The sequence below is a fragment of the Leptosomus discolor genome, chromosome 2 (genome assembly GCF_034619465.1).
Source record: "Leptosomus discolor isolate bLepDis1 chromosome 2, bLepDis1.hap2, whole genome shotgun sequence".
In the NCBI taxonomy this organism is placed as follows: domain Eukaryota; kingdom Metazoa; phylum Chordata; class Aves; order Leptosomiformes; family Leptosomidae; genus Leptosomus; species Leptosomus discolor.
In genome coordinates this window covers 7712166-7728359 of record NC_141392.1, presented here as the reverse complement: position 1 = coordinate 7728359, position 16194 = coordinate 7712166, and the positions used below count along the sequence as shown (strand labels likewise).

The 16194-nt window shown below is 39.9% G+C and overlaps 1 protein-coding gene across 1 annotated transcript in view; it reads right to left on the bottom strand.

Moving 5' to 3' along the window:
* Positions 1-6808: 6808 nt before the first annotated feature.
* Positions 6809-16194, bottom strand: part of LRPPRC (leucine rich pentatricopeptide repeat containing) — a 112507-nt gene continuing 103121 nt past the window's right edge. Inside the window, exons 37-40 of the mRNA XM_086482286.1 lie at positions 13541-13615; positions 11960-12044; positions 8268-8410; positions 6809-6934 (exon numbers count right to left, since the gene is read on the bottom strand). Of these exons, the coding sequence (XP_086338412.1) occupies positions 6878-6934; positions 8268-8410; positions 11960-12044; positions 13541-13615 (360 nt within the window). The 3' untranslated portion in view covers positions 6809-6877. The remainder of the gene's footprint in view (positions 6935-8267; positions 8411-11959; positions 12045-13540; positions 13616-16194) is intronic.

Below are 16194 nucleotides of genomic sequence, written 5' to 3'. Positions count from 1 at the left end.
ACTGATCTCAGCTGAGAAAGGCAGAGCGCCAACAGGTTTTTTGCTCTTTTAGCATCCCCTTAACACCATCATTTCATAAACTTTTTGGCTTGTAATTCCTCGCAACACGGGCACAAGTTGCCACTCCCCACGGAGCCGCAGGGGCATTTCAGGCCAGCGGGAACTGTCAAAGAGCCGGCACCGTCCCCACCAGTCCCGCAGTAATTCTGCGCCCAGTGGCTCTGGCCGTTCACATCACACGCTGCTCCTGCTTCCCGCCTTCCCCCCCGTACCCACAACTCCTACCAGCAATCACGTAAAAAAGCACGTCGGCCAAGGATTATAGTTACCTAGAAAAGCTCGCTGGCCGATCACAGCAGAGCTCAGCACTGCCAAACGCTTTGGACATACTTGCTTCATGTTTGTTGTCCCTTCTAAAAGCAAGGCAAAAGAAAGGTGAATGAATATTTTTAGCTTGATGTACTTCATAAGGAGTTTCTCAGTGCTTTTGTATTAGAAAAACGCCTTGCAGCTTTGTAGTATGCTCACTGCCAGGCACGTGATAAATTTCCACTGGAAAAAACTCTTGAACATGACTGACAATAGTAAAGCCAGAAATTACCGTAATTTTATGCCCCCTGCAGCTAGTGGTATAAAACACAGTTTTCAAGCTTGTTTTTACTTGCTGGATTTAGACAAATTTATAATGTTATTGATGACAGTGAGAAAGACACTCAAATGCAGAAATTGTATTCCTGGGCACAAAAACAATTGGAGCACAATATTTTATATGTACTATAGATGATGAAAAATATGGCTGTCATTAGAACTATTAAAAAAAAGGAAAGCTAAAGTAGCTGGTTTTGTTTTGTTTTAAATTAATTTAACATTACATACATATGTATCAAGCTACTGCACTTGATCAGGGTTTTTTCCTCCTCCCTGGAATGCTGAACAGTTAACCAGGTGCGACACATGACATTGCGAGCTCTCTCACTCTGAACGTTCATGTTTGAAATCCAGGCTGAATCAACAAAACCATGAAGGAAAACAAAAACCTGGTTTAAGCAAGGCCTACAGATATATGGCTCCTAAGGGATTTTCCACTAAGCATACACTTTCTATCATATTTCCAATTTTTAGAGTGTAATTTCATTTACAAGGGGTGCCAAGGGCCCAAAAAATGGACAATTGCTAGAGATGACCAAGATTTACGGTTGGGCTAAGCTCCACACATGAACTCTTCAAGCTACTAGCTAAACTAATCAGAGGCAAATCCCAGAGAACTCTGAAAGTAACAAGGGCAATCGTTTATTTTTGGTTTAGGCAGAACGTTTTTCAGAGCACGGCTAGGCCGTGGGCTCAGCTACCTAACCCAGTTGCTTCCATTGCAGCCTCACCTCAGTGTAAAGAAATGGTAACAGCTCCAATGCCAAACACTGTCCAATACTCGGCCTCATCTTTAGAAGCACCCTAATTTACAGTAATAACTCACTCATTCCTACAGCTGCTTTCGAATTTGAGAAGCATGAGGTTTAAGAGGCTGCTGCTGGAACAAACTTCCCTTTGGGATTTTCAGCCCACAATGCTGTTCCCGTTTCTTCAGTTACCCAGCTGCAATCACAGGACTAGTACCGCCATGACTCCCCATGGCGGAAAGGCACGAGAGGACCAGCCTTGGCCCAGTAGCTCTGATCAGTCCTTCACAACCTCCTTCACTGAGTTGGGCTCAGGCAGCCAACTCACCCGTAGCAACCCTTGCTGTTGCCACTGCTTCCCCCTTCAGTGAACCTCCAGGAGAAGTGCTGGAGGAGGAGACCGTTGGGAGCCATGAGAAAGGTGAAGATCCAAGGCGGTGTGTCATCGACTGCCAGTGAGTTGAGGGCTGCTCCTTCCCCTCACAGCCGTGCACTGCCAATCCAACCAGGCCTAAGACATCAGGCCAAAGCTGCTCGCTTTGTCTTCTTATTGCCACCCACAACACCAACTCTCCTCCTTCCCGCATAGGTATTTTCCCAGTACTTCCAATCCCTTCAGATCTCCTCTCTGACAACCCTGTATTTTGACAGCCACTCTTCATAGCCCCTCTCCCACAAATAATCCAGTACCCAGCAAAACGGCCTTTCAGAGCCTTCTTCAACAGCCTTGAAGGAGGCTGGCCAGGTCAACCTCGTCCTATCCACACCCCTTCTGCTTTCACTCCAGCCCAAACTGTTTTCTATCTAAAACAGGTCCATCCTCCTCTCCTCCCCTGAAGATTCACCTCTGCTGTCTACAACTCTTCCTACAATTCCACTTTTCAGATTTGTCCTGGTTTCACGGGCTATGTGAAGAACAGCAGATACAAACTACTTGCACAACCAAGAATTAAATTTGCTGTCGGTTTTCAAGACTTGTCACTTCCACTGAGGTTCGTTGCTTTAAGTTCATGGGCACTTACAGCTGAGTGAGCTAACTATGAGAACCACAGAACTACAGAGAGGTCTGGAGCTATCGCTGCAGACAACAGCAATTCTATAGATACCACCGCTTTATCACAGTGTTGTAAGGGTAATCACATGAGAAATGGTGAAGCATTAGCCAACTGTAATATAGAGGTATTAAAAGTATCAGAGAGAAACCTTGCATTAATAGTTTTATCTAAAAGTAGATCAATGTGGAACCCCCGTCTATAGCAGGCACTGCGTCAGACAGTTTCTATTATCTCATTTTCTTAATTACAGGAAACAGTAGAGAAAACTCAAACCTCCATGTCTGCTCTGATTTCCATACCTAATGGGAAACCCAGAACTTTGCTCCTGTAGCTGAGGATCTGCACACTCACACTCAGAAAGATGCCCTTGCATTACGTTACAGTCTCAGCTGAAGCCTCCAACTTAAAAGGATACTGGGTTTCCTCTGATTACCGATTCACAGTGGTACTGGCAAACCACCAGAGGCTGCAGCCATTCTGGAAAAGAAATACGGTTTTGCAGTTGACTTTACACAGAAATTATGAGAATAATTTTAAGAAATGCAGAGAAACCTTTGCTAAAAAAGTCTAAATTCAATGACAGTCTCAGCTTTTTCTTACGTGCTCGCTTTTTCCAACTTCACAGCAACAATAGGCCAGTGGAGGAAATCGGACATTACTTCTAGATGCTGATACATTTCTCACATTGAACAGCAAAACCTCCTGGTCACATCCATCACTTCTGTTACTTCCTCCTCTGCTGTGCTCCTGGAGAGTCCAGAAGCATCACACCTTTGAGAAAAGCAATAAATACAGTAGTAGTCTGGTGAACACGCTTCCAGTCTATTTCTCTGTCAATATGTGCGCTCGTGATCCTACCTTCAATGTTATGATCCTCCCTTGTTACTGCAAACTGCAGCTGGAATCCTGCTGACTCAGGCATTCAATCTATAAAAACCTTCTGAGCTGTCACTGACAAAGACGTGATCTGTTCAGCTACTCCATTTTCAACAGTGGGTACATATTAAGAAAGCCTAAAGACAGCTACTAACCTACCAAGCCACGTTTCTTGCTATAGAAAAGGGTCTCGGGAGACAATGAGTTGAACGAACTGTTTTAGTAAATACGGATAAAACTACAGCATGTAACCACCATGCTGCAAAATGACTATATTGGTAGTTAACAAGGATGCTTTACCCATGTTGAGCTCAAAACCCAAAAAGCCCCCTCCTCCTGCCCCTGCCTCACGGGGAGGAGGAAAGAGGAGAGTCCATAATGTGGTGCAGGGCACAGAAGCGAGATTAAGTCATCTCAATTCAAGCAGCAAGCTTTTTCCAGTCCTCTCAACCCCAATCAAGACGCACTATTATGCAAACACATACACACTCCCACAATTTGCTTTTTACAGTAACATGTCAGGTCACTTCATGTCAGCACACTCTCAGCTTCCAACGGAGGCCTCTGGAAAAGCGCACTCGTATCTCTCAGACACTGCACCTGGTCTGGATCTTGCACAATCCCAGCTATCCATAGCCAGTGGCAAATAAATCTGCTTTAGAGGTGTGCTATGGTCAGTATGACAGAGTACGTTTGGTATCTGGACTAATAAATCACCACGACAAGTCTGCAAGGCTGCCATTCTGCATTTTGTCATCTTACAGGTTTCCTTCTTTGAATATGAAGAAATAAATAATGAAACTGCCTACTTGTTTGGTGAAGAAACGCCAACCTCCTAAACGGCATTTTTCTTCATGCTTGAAATGGCCGAGTCTCAGCACACCAGTGCACAAGAAATATTATCACTTCAAGCGTATTCTAGAAGAGTCAGCACAAGTGCCGATTCTGCAAAACCTTCCCAGTATGACCTTGTTTCAGACTGAGATGATTGTGTCCCAGAGTGGCACAAATCCCTCATTGTCCCACATTTTAAAGACAGGAGAGACTGCACTCCTCCGTGTAATCACTCCTCAATTGTACACGAAACATTCACTGGAACAGAAAATCAGAAATATTATCACACAATGGCAGCCTTTGCTAGTCCTTTGAATAATCTCTGCCTTCCCATCTCTGCCACAAGGCTCCATGGGCCTCGGCAATGCCAACGTGACCCCAAACGATCAGCGTGCACCTCCGCTCATTACCCGTCAGTGCTGCCAGGAACCCCGGGTACCGTTTGGCCTCTCGCTCCTGCAGTGCCTCGCTGCTGTTTAATCGGCTCAGCAGCCAGCTCATTCAGCCCACAACTTTCCACGAGGTCACTCAAAATGCAATCTCAGAGCCAGAAACAATTTAACTTATATTCTTCAGTTGCAGGCTATCAAATTTACTTTCCATTTCCACAACTGCAACTATTAAAGGGTAGGACACGACTCTGTTCAAGCCAAACCAGTAAGAAGACGTGCAGATGCTAACTGGTACTAACCCTGCGTGGTCAGACCTCAGGCACAGGCACCAGCAACACGGAGCCACGCATCTGGCTGGGACGTTCTGTGCTTCTCTTCTGCCTGAGAAGGCAGCAGCCAGCAAACACAACCTGCCGGTATCACAGCACAGGCTAATGACGGATGCGGCACCTGACAATCAATCGCCCTTGGTCCGCGACCGCATGAGATTCCACCTCCTTGTCAAAAAGGCAGTTAAGATCTACCATCTGCTGTTATTGCTTCAAGCAATATTCTCTTCCTTACCCCGCCGGCTAGCTCAGCTCACAAAGGACAGAGGCCCATTGCCTCCAGTTACGCTCAGATGTGACTCCGCTTACTGGAACACGGCTACTGCTGTGTAACCGAGAGATTCACGAGATGACCTCTAAAAACAAGAGCTGTGGCACTAGAGAAAGGGTTGCCAACTGGTTGACACAGTCTTCAATTATGCTGCTATTACACTGAAACACATGTAACGTAGCTGCAGCTTTACAAAAAAAAAAAAGAAACATCCCCGTTTGTGCAATGAAATAAACTGAGTACTGCCCGGGCTTGCTTTCAGACAGGGCGCACAGCCATTAGGCTATGAATGAAATTTCAAACGTTAATGCTTTCTCTTGACAACCCGGGAACAAAGGGTGCCAGACGGTTAGAGCCACGTAGGTGCAGCATGTTGTCAAGCCCATGCTTGTCAAGTAACGAAGGTCATTGTAAAACCACACCACCAATGGGGCAGGCACAGCTACAATTCGTCCAGTCTGTTTGGAAAACAAAGTTTCCCACTCCTCCTCTGCTGCTGATTAGTTATTTTTAAGTACACCAGGAATTTTCTGTGTATTTGAAAACACACTAGCTAATCAACTGGAAATGTAACTTAAAAAAAATTAGGTCCCAATTTCTTTCTAACTTTGACACATTCAGATTACCGTACAAGCCTTTCAAAATTTTGCCAAACGCTTTTGCACACACATGGATTTAATCACCACAGTGTTGCCTATGTGGGAAAGCCTAAGAAATAAAAGGTTAACTAACTGAAAACGTAAAGATTAATAAACAAAATTATTAAATGCACAGAAACAAGCTTTCATGTCATTGAAACCTGTCTGAAATACTGCACAGGCACCATATTCCATTCGTTAGACCAATGTGCACACTTGCAAGTTTCCATCATTACTCACAGAGGTAACGGCTGTATTTTCTATGTACTTTTTTGTCTTTGTAATTTATAAGTGTCTCATTTTCATGATCCCACAATTCCGGACTGTAAAACATCACATCAGAGCAGGTTTACTCCCACACTTACACAACTAAAGCACACACATCAGTCTCCCAGCAGGTAAAAACTGCTAACTCTGCAAATCATGAGCACTGCTCCGTTCAGAAGGCACGCTTTCATGGATACGCAGGTCTTGTAACCACAAAACTGACTGGATGAACAGTTATGAGAACGAATCAAAGACGCTATAGAACCACAACACACAAGCTAGCGTAAAAGGTAGAAGTATTTTGTCTTTCCCTATAATACCGAATGCCCTAACAAGATACTTAAGACAAGAGAAGTACATTTAGGACAAATCTAAAAAAGATGTGTTTATTTTCTGTGCAGATACAGACGAATTCTGAAGATGATGATCTTTACCCTTCTACTTTCAGCCCAAAGTACACTGACCAGGCAAAGAACAACACAGGATAAGACAGTTTGCTTAAGTTACAGTTAGATACCCCTCTAGCAACTTTCTTGATATACATATATTTGGTGAATCAGTAAGAGCCAAAATACAGTTCAGGCTACAGCAGATCATACATCAAAACAGAAATACCATAGAAAGCTGCATCTTGATATTTCATTAGCAATTTCAACAGCTTTTCCATTAATGAATGTTCCTATCAATTACAGCTATGGAAAGTGATGCTTAAACATGGATCTATATTAAAAATTACACAGAACAACATGCTTTCTTCAGTTTTTATTGAATGTAATATTTAAACAATTTCATAAACTAAAGCATAAAAGACTGTCTGTTCATGATGCTTCCAATCTTCTGTTCCTCCATTTTTCCACATAGAACTTGAATGTCTCCTATAAATAGAGTGGAATAAACAAGTTCAACATGGTTTCAACTGAAAAGTTACTAATTCTGAACAAAGTCCTACACTGACAAAAGCAAAATCTGTTATTCTCTGTCATGCAAAACTGATCTGTATTGAAGTCTGTATAATTAAGAGAAATACCAGAGAGACAGAATAAAAGGAAAATGAAAACCTTACCATAATGAAGCTTCTATTACAAAATGCAATAATATAATCAATTTCATTTTTAAAATGAAAATACTTTTAAACTGCAATCTGCAATTGTGTCAAAAAAACCTATGAGACTCTTAAACACCAGGCTGCATTAGACAAAAATTGAACAGGGAAATCAGAAAATGAATCAGTTCAGTGACTTTACTTTCACTAGCTACATGTAAGAAATAGATACTCTACATTTTAAATTTACAGTCCAAATAAAAATTCAGATTATAAATTATGTCAAGGTTGGAAAAAACCTCCAAAATTCCACAGCTGTTAAAAGGCTAACCCAATTATTTTATGCCAAAATTTTCTCCAGTTCTTCGCAAAATGAGAAAAGAAAAATCCCATTTATCCTGAAGCAATATGGAGAAACAATCAGGTCCTTACAGAAGTATAGAAACCCACTTATTTTAGAATATAAAAAGCAGCTAGAAAATGGCAATAAAAAGTTTGCTTAGAGAGGGAAAACAATAGGTCTTTAAAATCTGCTTTCCTAAAATGGTACTAGTAGACTATTAGTCAAAGGAACAATGTCAAAGAAGTATTTACAGTCTTAATCGATTTAGTGTCATGCCACTTGCCACCCTCAAGTAAGGTGTATTTGCACAGTTGCATCCATCTGTTGGCAAGGCAGACAGAGGCAAAGCTGCCATAGCAAAATAATACCTACAGTTCTAAAATCCCATCCTACTAAAGCGGCAACTTGTACTAGATATGAAACAGGTAATTAACGTAAACTAAAACACGTTAATTGTTAATGATATTAATATATAAATATATAAAAAACAATGTTAATAATAATGCTCCATTCTATAAGTCTTTTAAAGTTCAATTGCTTAGATAAATGCCCCAAGGACATTTGATAAAGGTACACCTGTAGATGAGTGCCTGATAAGGAGCAGGTAGTTTAAATATCGTAAGCCCCAAGAGGTTTTATTTCCTCAAGTCAAACCCAATGCAAGATTACTATAGCTCCTGCAACACGCAGTACTTCACACATCACCTCCTTTGAGGAGTCTCTGCAGAGATCTAATCCCTCTGTAATTATTCATGGAATTTGTTTTATTAACGCTGAACATACACAATTCTGCAGATCTATTTCTTAATTAGGAAATACTCACAGGGGGCTCAGTGAAAGGGACAGGCTCTCCTGCTTCCTTCAGAAAAGCCGCTAAAGATTTCAGAGATAGCTCATGCAGCTGTATATTCTTCGCTTTTGTTTTCTCATACACAGCCATTACAGAAGCAATATCCCCATCCGATTCTGAGGAAAAAAAAAACAAAACACAAACCCCCTCCATGGTTAAGTGATCCTCTTTTCACCCCCTTCCATGACGTCAGACATCTGTGCTACTTGCCAAAACATATTCTAAATATTTTATATTAAAATATTCCAAATATTCTGGATATTCTTCATATCCTACCGACAATTCACGTAAGAGAACAGAACATATGGCCATTCTAGCCTTCCCTTTTTTTGAGGCTGGGTGGTCAACGCCTTAAAGCATGTGCTGGAACCACAGAGGAGTAGGAGCCACACAGTGAGAGCAGGCCGCTCCACAGTGAGAGCGCGAGCCACAGGCCTCTTTCTGAAGCTAAAGGTAAAAAATAAAAAGCTAGAACAAAAGCCACCCACATTCAGCATGTGAGAACTCTAGAAGAGACTTTAACTCCCCTAAGTAAGGGCAGAATATCATTAACAAATACAGGTGTGGGCTATATCAAAACTGTAACCTGAAGGAAAAAGAAAACAAAGATCAGATGCTCATTTCGGAACACAAAGAAAAACCCATTTCATCCTAATGAACAAGAGAAAATTTTTCCTGACCCACTAACACCATCGCAAATCGTAACTGCTGCTTCGGGAACCAACAATATTTTTCTGGATATTCCATAAAAGGCACCATCCCCTGCAACAAGTTCTACCTAATTCATTCTTCATTTATCTAAAGCACTATTCACTTCTAGCTGCAGAAGACTGAAGTGTATTTCTCCTCCTTCTAAAGTGGGAGAGGGGAGGAACTCCTCCTTCTACACTGATTATGCTTAACCATAGACTTTTCTGCTGCTCTGATGCTGGCTCGATAAGAACCAGGCTGAAACTGAAGCGACCCCTGACAGTTTCACTGTTGTCCTCGGGGTCGTAGAAGCACTTATAACAGTTCCTAGCACCTTGTGAACAACAAGGAAACCATCATGCCTAGTTAAATTCATTCTGTTGCTTGGGAAAAGGCGAACATCTGCAGTATGGGAGCTGTCTCAGGTCTTGTTCGCATTGGGAAACACCATCTTCACAACCGTAGGTGCTACAAACTCAATTGTTCTTAAAGAAGAAAGCTTTAATTATGCAGAAATGGATAGCTTGTGTCCCCTTCTCATGAGAAAAAGCTTCCCACTCACATCTGGCAAGTGGCTGAGCTCCTTTCTGAACGTGGGAGGCTACTGCAGAAACTGCATGAAGTGATGGTTTAATGAAAGCCTAATAGAAATCGTTAACTTTCTATTTCTTTAGAATAGATGTATTTATTGTACAGAAAACGAAAAAAAAAAGAGCTAATACTTAGATTGCGTTTAATGGACCATGCAAATGTGATTTTACATATTTCCTTTTTCTAGAAGGTATACAACAGCAAAGGACTATGCCTCCCACCAGGCGAAGGAAATCCAGTCCTGGCAGTGGATCATATCTCAGGACGAGGAAAGGAGTCAATGTCCTTTTATTTGTTCAGTTGTGGATGTCTGATATACAATCGGACTTCTTTCACCTGTGATCTATATTCTGCTATATCTTTGCTAAACACATAAACAATTATCATGTTATTTGTCCATTTTATTTTGATAACTAGCAACAGTAACCTATTGTAGTAATAGCATTCCATTACCTTTTTCATTCCCCTTTCTAATTAAAACCAACAATGGACCTGACGGGAGAATCATTTGTTCTCTAGAAAATAATGACGCTAGGCCCAAAGTGAGAAATCATGCTTTAAAGCTTACTAACTGTAAAATGAAAAAAAAATAATTAAAAAATACTTTAAATAAAAGATCTTATTTCTAGGTGTCTTGGCTAGAACACAACCTAAGCAAAGCCTTCTAAAATTCAGTTGTGCTAAATACTTTGCTGATGATCATTTTAACAGCCAGATGAAACTAAAATACTCATCACTGTAGAAATCATCAAGAAATGGAAGGAAGGGATGAGGGGAAGAGGTAGTTAAATTGCCAATTTACATAATTGATTATAAAACTGTTTGTTGATGTTTATTTTTTCATTAACACAAACTTACGGTTATTTTGAATTGCAAATTCTGTTGAGAAAATGCAAAGATAGCCTAGTACAACTCATCCAGCCCAGCCCTGGTAAAGTGGATCAAGTAACAGACATATGAGACAGGTGAGATGGCTGTATAGAGTAATCTGGGATCAGCTTTTAAAACTCTCCATGCTGGTACTGAATGTCTCCTCTAGAACCTGCTACGAGCCAGCTACGACTCTGCTCAAAGAAACTACAGCAACCACCTGTTCACACACAGTATAATTGAGCAAGTGGTTGATTCTCTGCAGTCTCTTTATGAAATTGTTGTACTAAGAGGTAGCTGGAAAGGATACCGAAAAAAATTGATTAGTCACTCATAGAATTTTTACTGAGGTAAAAGCAGTAAAGGGCTAATGATAGTGTAAAGCAGCAAGTACAGTGCTGGTGACAAAAAGCCGTTTTTTTGTTTTATAAAACAAAATATATATCTTAGAAAACTTACCCTGCTGTGAATGAAACTATGGGGCTAAACGGTTTCAGTAGCGATTGCTGTTTTGAACTACTAAGCAAGTGAATTTTCTAAGTTCAATACCACATCAGGAGAACTTCTACAACTTGAATCAACTGCTGTGAAGTTTGTATTCCTTTAACACCATACCTTGGATTTGGGTTTGACGTGTTTTACTTAATCATTCCTATTTATCTCCTCTGTGATAGATTGGAGCCCAAGGGCTTCTGCCATTGTATCTTTTTGCTTGTAATACACGTGTGAAGAGTTATTTACTCCCTGTAATAAAACTGGAGGGCCGTATCAGAGTATACAAGGCAAAGGACACTGCAGTACAGAGACACAAACTTCCAACTGACTGTTGCCATAAGGGCTATATGGCCTGGTTTTTCAAAACCAAGTGTTGCAAATAAACATATTTAAATAAGCAACTTTATTTTTTTAGAGCTGTTCCTCTTTGACTTCAACTATAAAGCGAACTGATTAGCACTTCAACTACTTAGGTAAATCCAAATGAAGGCATTTGGAATATTAACTTTGGCTAAACTAAAACAGGTATAAAGAATCTACACTAGTGACAATAAGGTCCTTGCACATCACTGACAGAACTTACTACTTATGATTCTGAAAAACATAAAACAAATCAATACACTCACTACATGTTTTGGAGAAAAAAAAAGCTAGATTCATTTTAAAAGCCACTAGTTTCTACAGTATTCGTCTCCATGGGTAGGATGGATTTTTTATTCCACAAAGCCCCTACTTAGCTTCTATTGTAGCAGTATCCTTTAATCTAATGCAGTTCTTTTGTAAAGAATTGAAGGCTTGGGTCCGTTGGTTGCTTTTTCAAGCCAAGAGCTAGGACAGTACACAGACCCAACAGACTTAAACAACAAACACCCAGTCAAATCCCCCACCCCTTTGTGGCTCAAACTGTAAAGCAAGTTACACAGTGTAGATCCTACTCCCCTTTCTAAAGGTTTCCATGATCTTTCCAAATGTCTGAAGGAATTCTTACTGAAAAAACTATTCCAAGGAGAGTAAATTACCATAACATTTCATGAGGTAATGGTACGCAGTTTCTGCGTCTAGATGCTCAGGAATCAGTTCTAGAAGTGTCTCAATCTTCTTTGCCTATGAAATTTAATGCACAGATAAAAGGAGCATTACCTTCGAATCTTAAAGAACAAAATAAAATTGCCAAAGTTAGAATAATTATTTCAGATCTTTAAAGTGAAATGAACTTACTGACAACAAGAAATGGACTGTGCAACTGAAAGCAGACATAACTTCCTTCCCAAAATTTCATATGCAGATACAAAACAGTCAAAGAAATCAGACACAACATAAAACAAACAAAATACGGGACTAAAATCCATACTCAAGAAACATCAACATTAGTTTCTCAATTTCTTTGAAGGAAGCAATTCATGCATTAATGAGAATATGTCAGGATTTAAACCAATTTTTTTTTAAAAAAAGCAAACCACTTGGCAGCCTTCACTGGCCTAGAGGTCAATGGTAGCTATGATCAGTGCTTAAAAGAAGTCAGAACAGAAACTAGTATGCTGAAATTTGGAACCTCCCTCCCTCAACCTCCGATTCCAGTTTCAAAACCTCCCAGGTCTTGAATGAAAAAAGTCTATAGAAATTAGTAACATCTTTAGTAGCACATACTACTAACTGCTATGTGTTATTAAAATTTCAGCTTGAAAAGCTAGAAAATTTCAAGTTTTTTTAATTTCTACAGACACTAAAAAATGGTGTTTATCATCACCATATTTATCACCACCACTTCAACAGAGTAACTTCTAAGCTACGAGCATTTAATGGCAACTTCCACAAAAGATAAATGTGCTTTTCCCCTCATTTGAGAAGTATTTATACTAGTTTGTGTATTAACTGTCTCCTGATGCTGCTCCTCTATCAAAGAGAAATCAATGTGGTTCTGCATGCATGTGTGTGTTTTGGGTTTTTTTTTTGCTGTTCAGTGTTGGGTTTGGGTTTTTTTCATTTGTTTGTTTGGTTTTTTTTTGGTGTGTGGTGTTTTGTTTATTTGGGGTTTTTTTTGGTCCCTGGGAGGGACAGGGGCAGAGCAGGCACATAAATGACGACATTTCAAGTTACAGGGAACGAGCACAAAGCCAGGAATTTAAACAGACCCTCAAACTAGGTACATGCCCGAACCACCATAACAAGTAGTAAGACATGTGTGCTTTAACGTACACATACAGGCATTTCATCATCAGAGAGAGGCTGAGGTTGGTTTTAACTTGCATTTGTATTCATAGAATGTAGCCAGCAAAATAAGTACGTTCAGGTTGCAATACTGAACTGGATACTGCAGTAGAACATTTAAAGCACAACGTTTGTAGGATATAAAATATAACATCAAAAATGCAGGAAATTATTGAAACAATAGGAAAATATCAACCACACCCTCCTTTCCATCCGGCTCCATAAGTAAACTGTTCCTTTAATTGTAACCGGCTCTGCACAATAACCTCCCCTCATCCCCAAGAAACCTTGTAAAGCTGTCAGCTGTGAAGTTTAAGATCCAAAACACTTCAAACATTGATGAAACAGTATTTTGCTACATATACAATGATATGCATTAAAAATTATTATACCTGTCCAGGTTTAGATGCTGATCTAGCCATAAAACTCACTAAAGTGCTCTTCTCCTCAACTAATGCGCCACACCTCTAAAGAAAAAGAAATAATTAACGTAGCAGTCATGAGTAGGTTAGCGATAAACAATCTCTAAGGTGAAAATTTCTAATTACAGATGTTTAAAATAATATACTGACGTATTATATATAAAGTATATATAATAGTTGACCATTAATTAAAAAAACAACAACAACAAACCACCCCTGAACAAAGGAAATAAGTTCATTTCATGCACCGTTTTGGTAAACATTGCTCTTAAAATGGTAGGTATAAAGTTTGTTTAAAACAAAAGGGGAAAGAATTAAACTAATACTTCAACATACCGCAAAAAAAATGAGGTTTAGGACTGCAAAAGAATGAAAAAGAGAAACACTATTCCTCTCCAATTATACTGCCAAGCATTCACAAGTGAGCTAGGGATCATAAGGTTAATTATACATTTAATAAGGTGTCAGGGAGATAACTGCTCGTTTCTTTATAAAAATTAAAATGTACAAAGCAAGTTCTCTTTAAAGTATAATTACCTACACTTATGCATACAAAGGACTGATTTCAATCTCTGTATTTTATAAAAGGCTTTCACCGCAATAGACAGTGTTTGAGAAAGAAAGAGAAGTTCAACTTAAAGTTTGAGACAGACCAGAGAAATCAAAAATCTTTCTTACTTCAGAAACTAGAGCAAAATAAAATATACAAGAAAATATTTTAGTGTCTGTTCCTCAAAGGTGTCAGTCTTAAAGTTCTTACAATGCACAGTGCTTTTTACCAGCTGCAAGATATTTTATCAGTACCAAAATGCACAGGAAGAGAACATGGTGCATATAAAAATACATCTACCACGAATTTACTGCACTCAATTAGTTATTTTGGACATATGCAAACAAGAAATTTTGGGTTATGCCGTTATGAATGTACTATACGTGCAATACGGTTTGACAAGCTCTTTAAGGTCCAGGTGAAAAGGTGTGAAGTTCCATTCCATCAAACTGAGACAAAAGTGTACCCATAGTGTTCTGACAAAAAATTGATTTATGGTGACAAACAGAGGTAAAATATTCATGGGAGAATCTTGCAACATTTTATTACTGACTGTAGCCATTCTCACCTACTGTCACTAGATGCTATGAGAGGAAAGAGAATTTAGTTGGAGAAATGCTTCCCCCAGCCCCCTTTCACGCTGAAATATCAAGCCGCTTTTGACTTTGGTCAATAAATGCATTCTCCCTCCACACAGTACAAAAGACACTGTTGATGTTGCTTTAACTTTTAAATAGACCCTTAGATGCATTTTTGAAAGCAAGAATTCTCCATGTGTGTACTAATATTTCAGATTATTACAAGCAAAATAATTAACTATGTTTTATTTTTCAAGAAAATAACAAAAAATGGTCAGTGATTATTACTGTCTTCTGGTTACCTACTAGTAGAATACTTGATCCACAATAGCAGTCAACTGAAAGTTTTTCCTGAACCATTTAAAAACCCAAATTTTCTCATATACACAGAGGTTTCGACTTAAACTGATTTGTGAACGTCCACTCAACATGAAATATTTTAAAATTCTCCCCAAAGATATAGCGTGCACAATGTTATCTCAGGTATACTACAGAGCCATGAATTGAATTCCAACAGTTGGACACCATTGTAATAAGAAGTTTTAGGAATATATGAGTGGAAATTATTCCATGTTTGGAAAAATTTTAAGAACATGCAGATTTTACTTAAAAATGTAAGACCCTCTCCCTTCACAAAAGCAAGAAATTGTAAATGATTTTCATTCCATCTCAATCAAAGAACAATCAAAAAATCAGGAAGAGTGACATAACTTGGGTTTGGGGTTTTTTTTTTTTGCATTTTGATGTTTCATGCTATATAGCAAGAGGGTTTTATAGAAAACTTGTAGTCTCCTTTTAATTTAATACTCAGATAACCAGTTAGGCAAAGCAATAAACAAAGTAATGTTCCAGAGCAGGGAATACACAAATAATACACCTCACACCGCAGCAGATGTAACCCAACACATTTGGGGGTATGCATTCTTCTCAAAAAATGGTCTTGGACTATCATAAAACATCTGATGGATGAAGCAGAGCTTTTTCTTTAACAGCTTAAAATACTTAGGAACCGGTAAACAAGTAGTGTGCACTACCAGGAGATGGTAAGAAGCCTCAATTGGAGGCAGGAGCCTACGGACACAGAACAATGAGAACAATCAGCCATTCACCATGAGAACAATCAACCACTGGACACTGGTCTCCCCCGGGGACTGGTGGATTCCCCGACAGTGGACACTTAGGATTCAGCGGGACAGGGTGCGGGGCCATCTCGTCTAGACTGTGCTTTTGCCAAGGCGGGACCAGAGGATCCCTGAGGTCCCTTCCAACCTGGGACGGTACGTTCTGTGACTGCGCAATCCGCAGGGCCGGCGTGGCTGCTGGGCTGCCACCTGCTGGGACAAGCCCATTTGTGCAGCTCCCACCACCCACAGCTCATCCCACCTGTGGCTCGGCTTTGTCTTTAGCTCTGTATAAATGGCATGAATGCAGCTGTCTCATCTCTTGAAGATCGCTAACTCAGCTGAGACTGCGGCCCAGAGACCAGCATTTCTCTT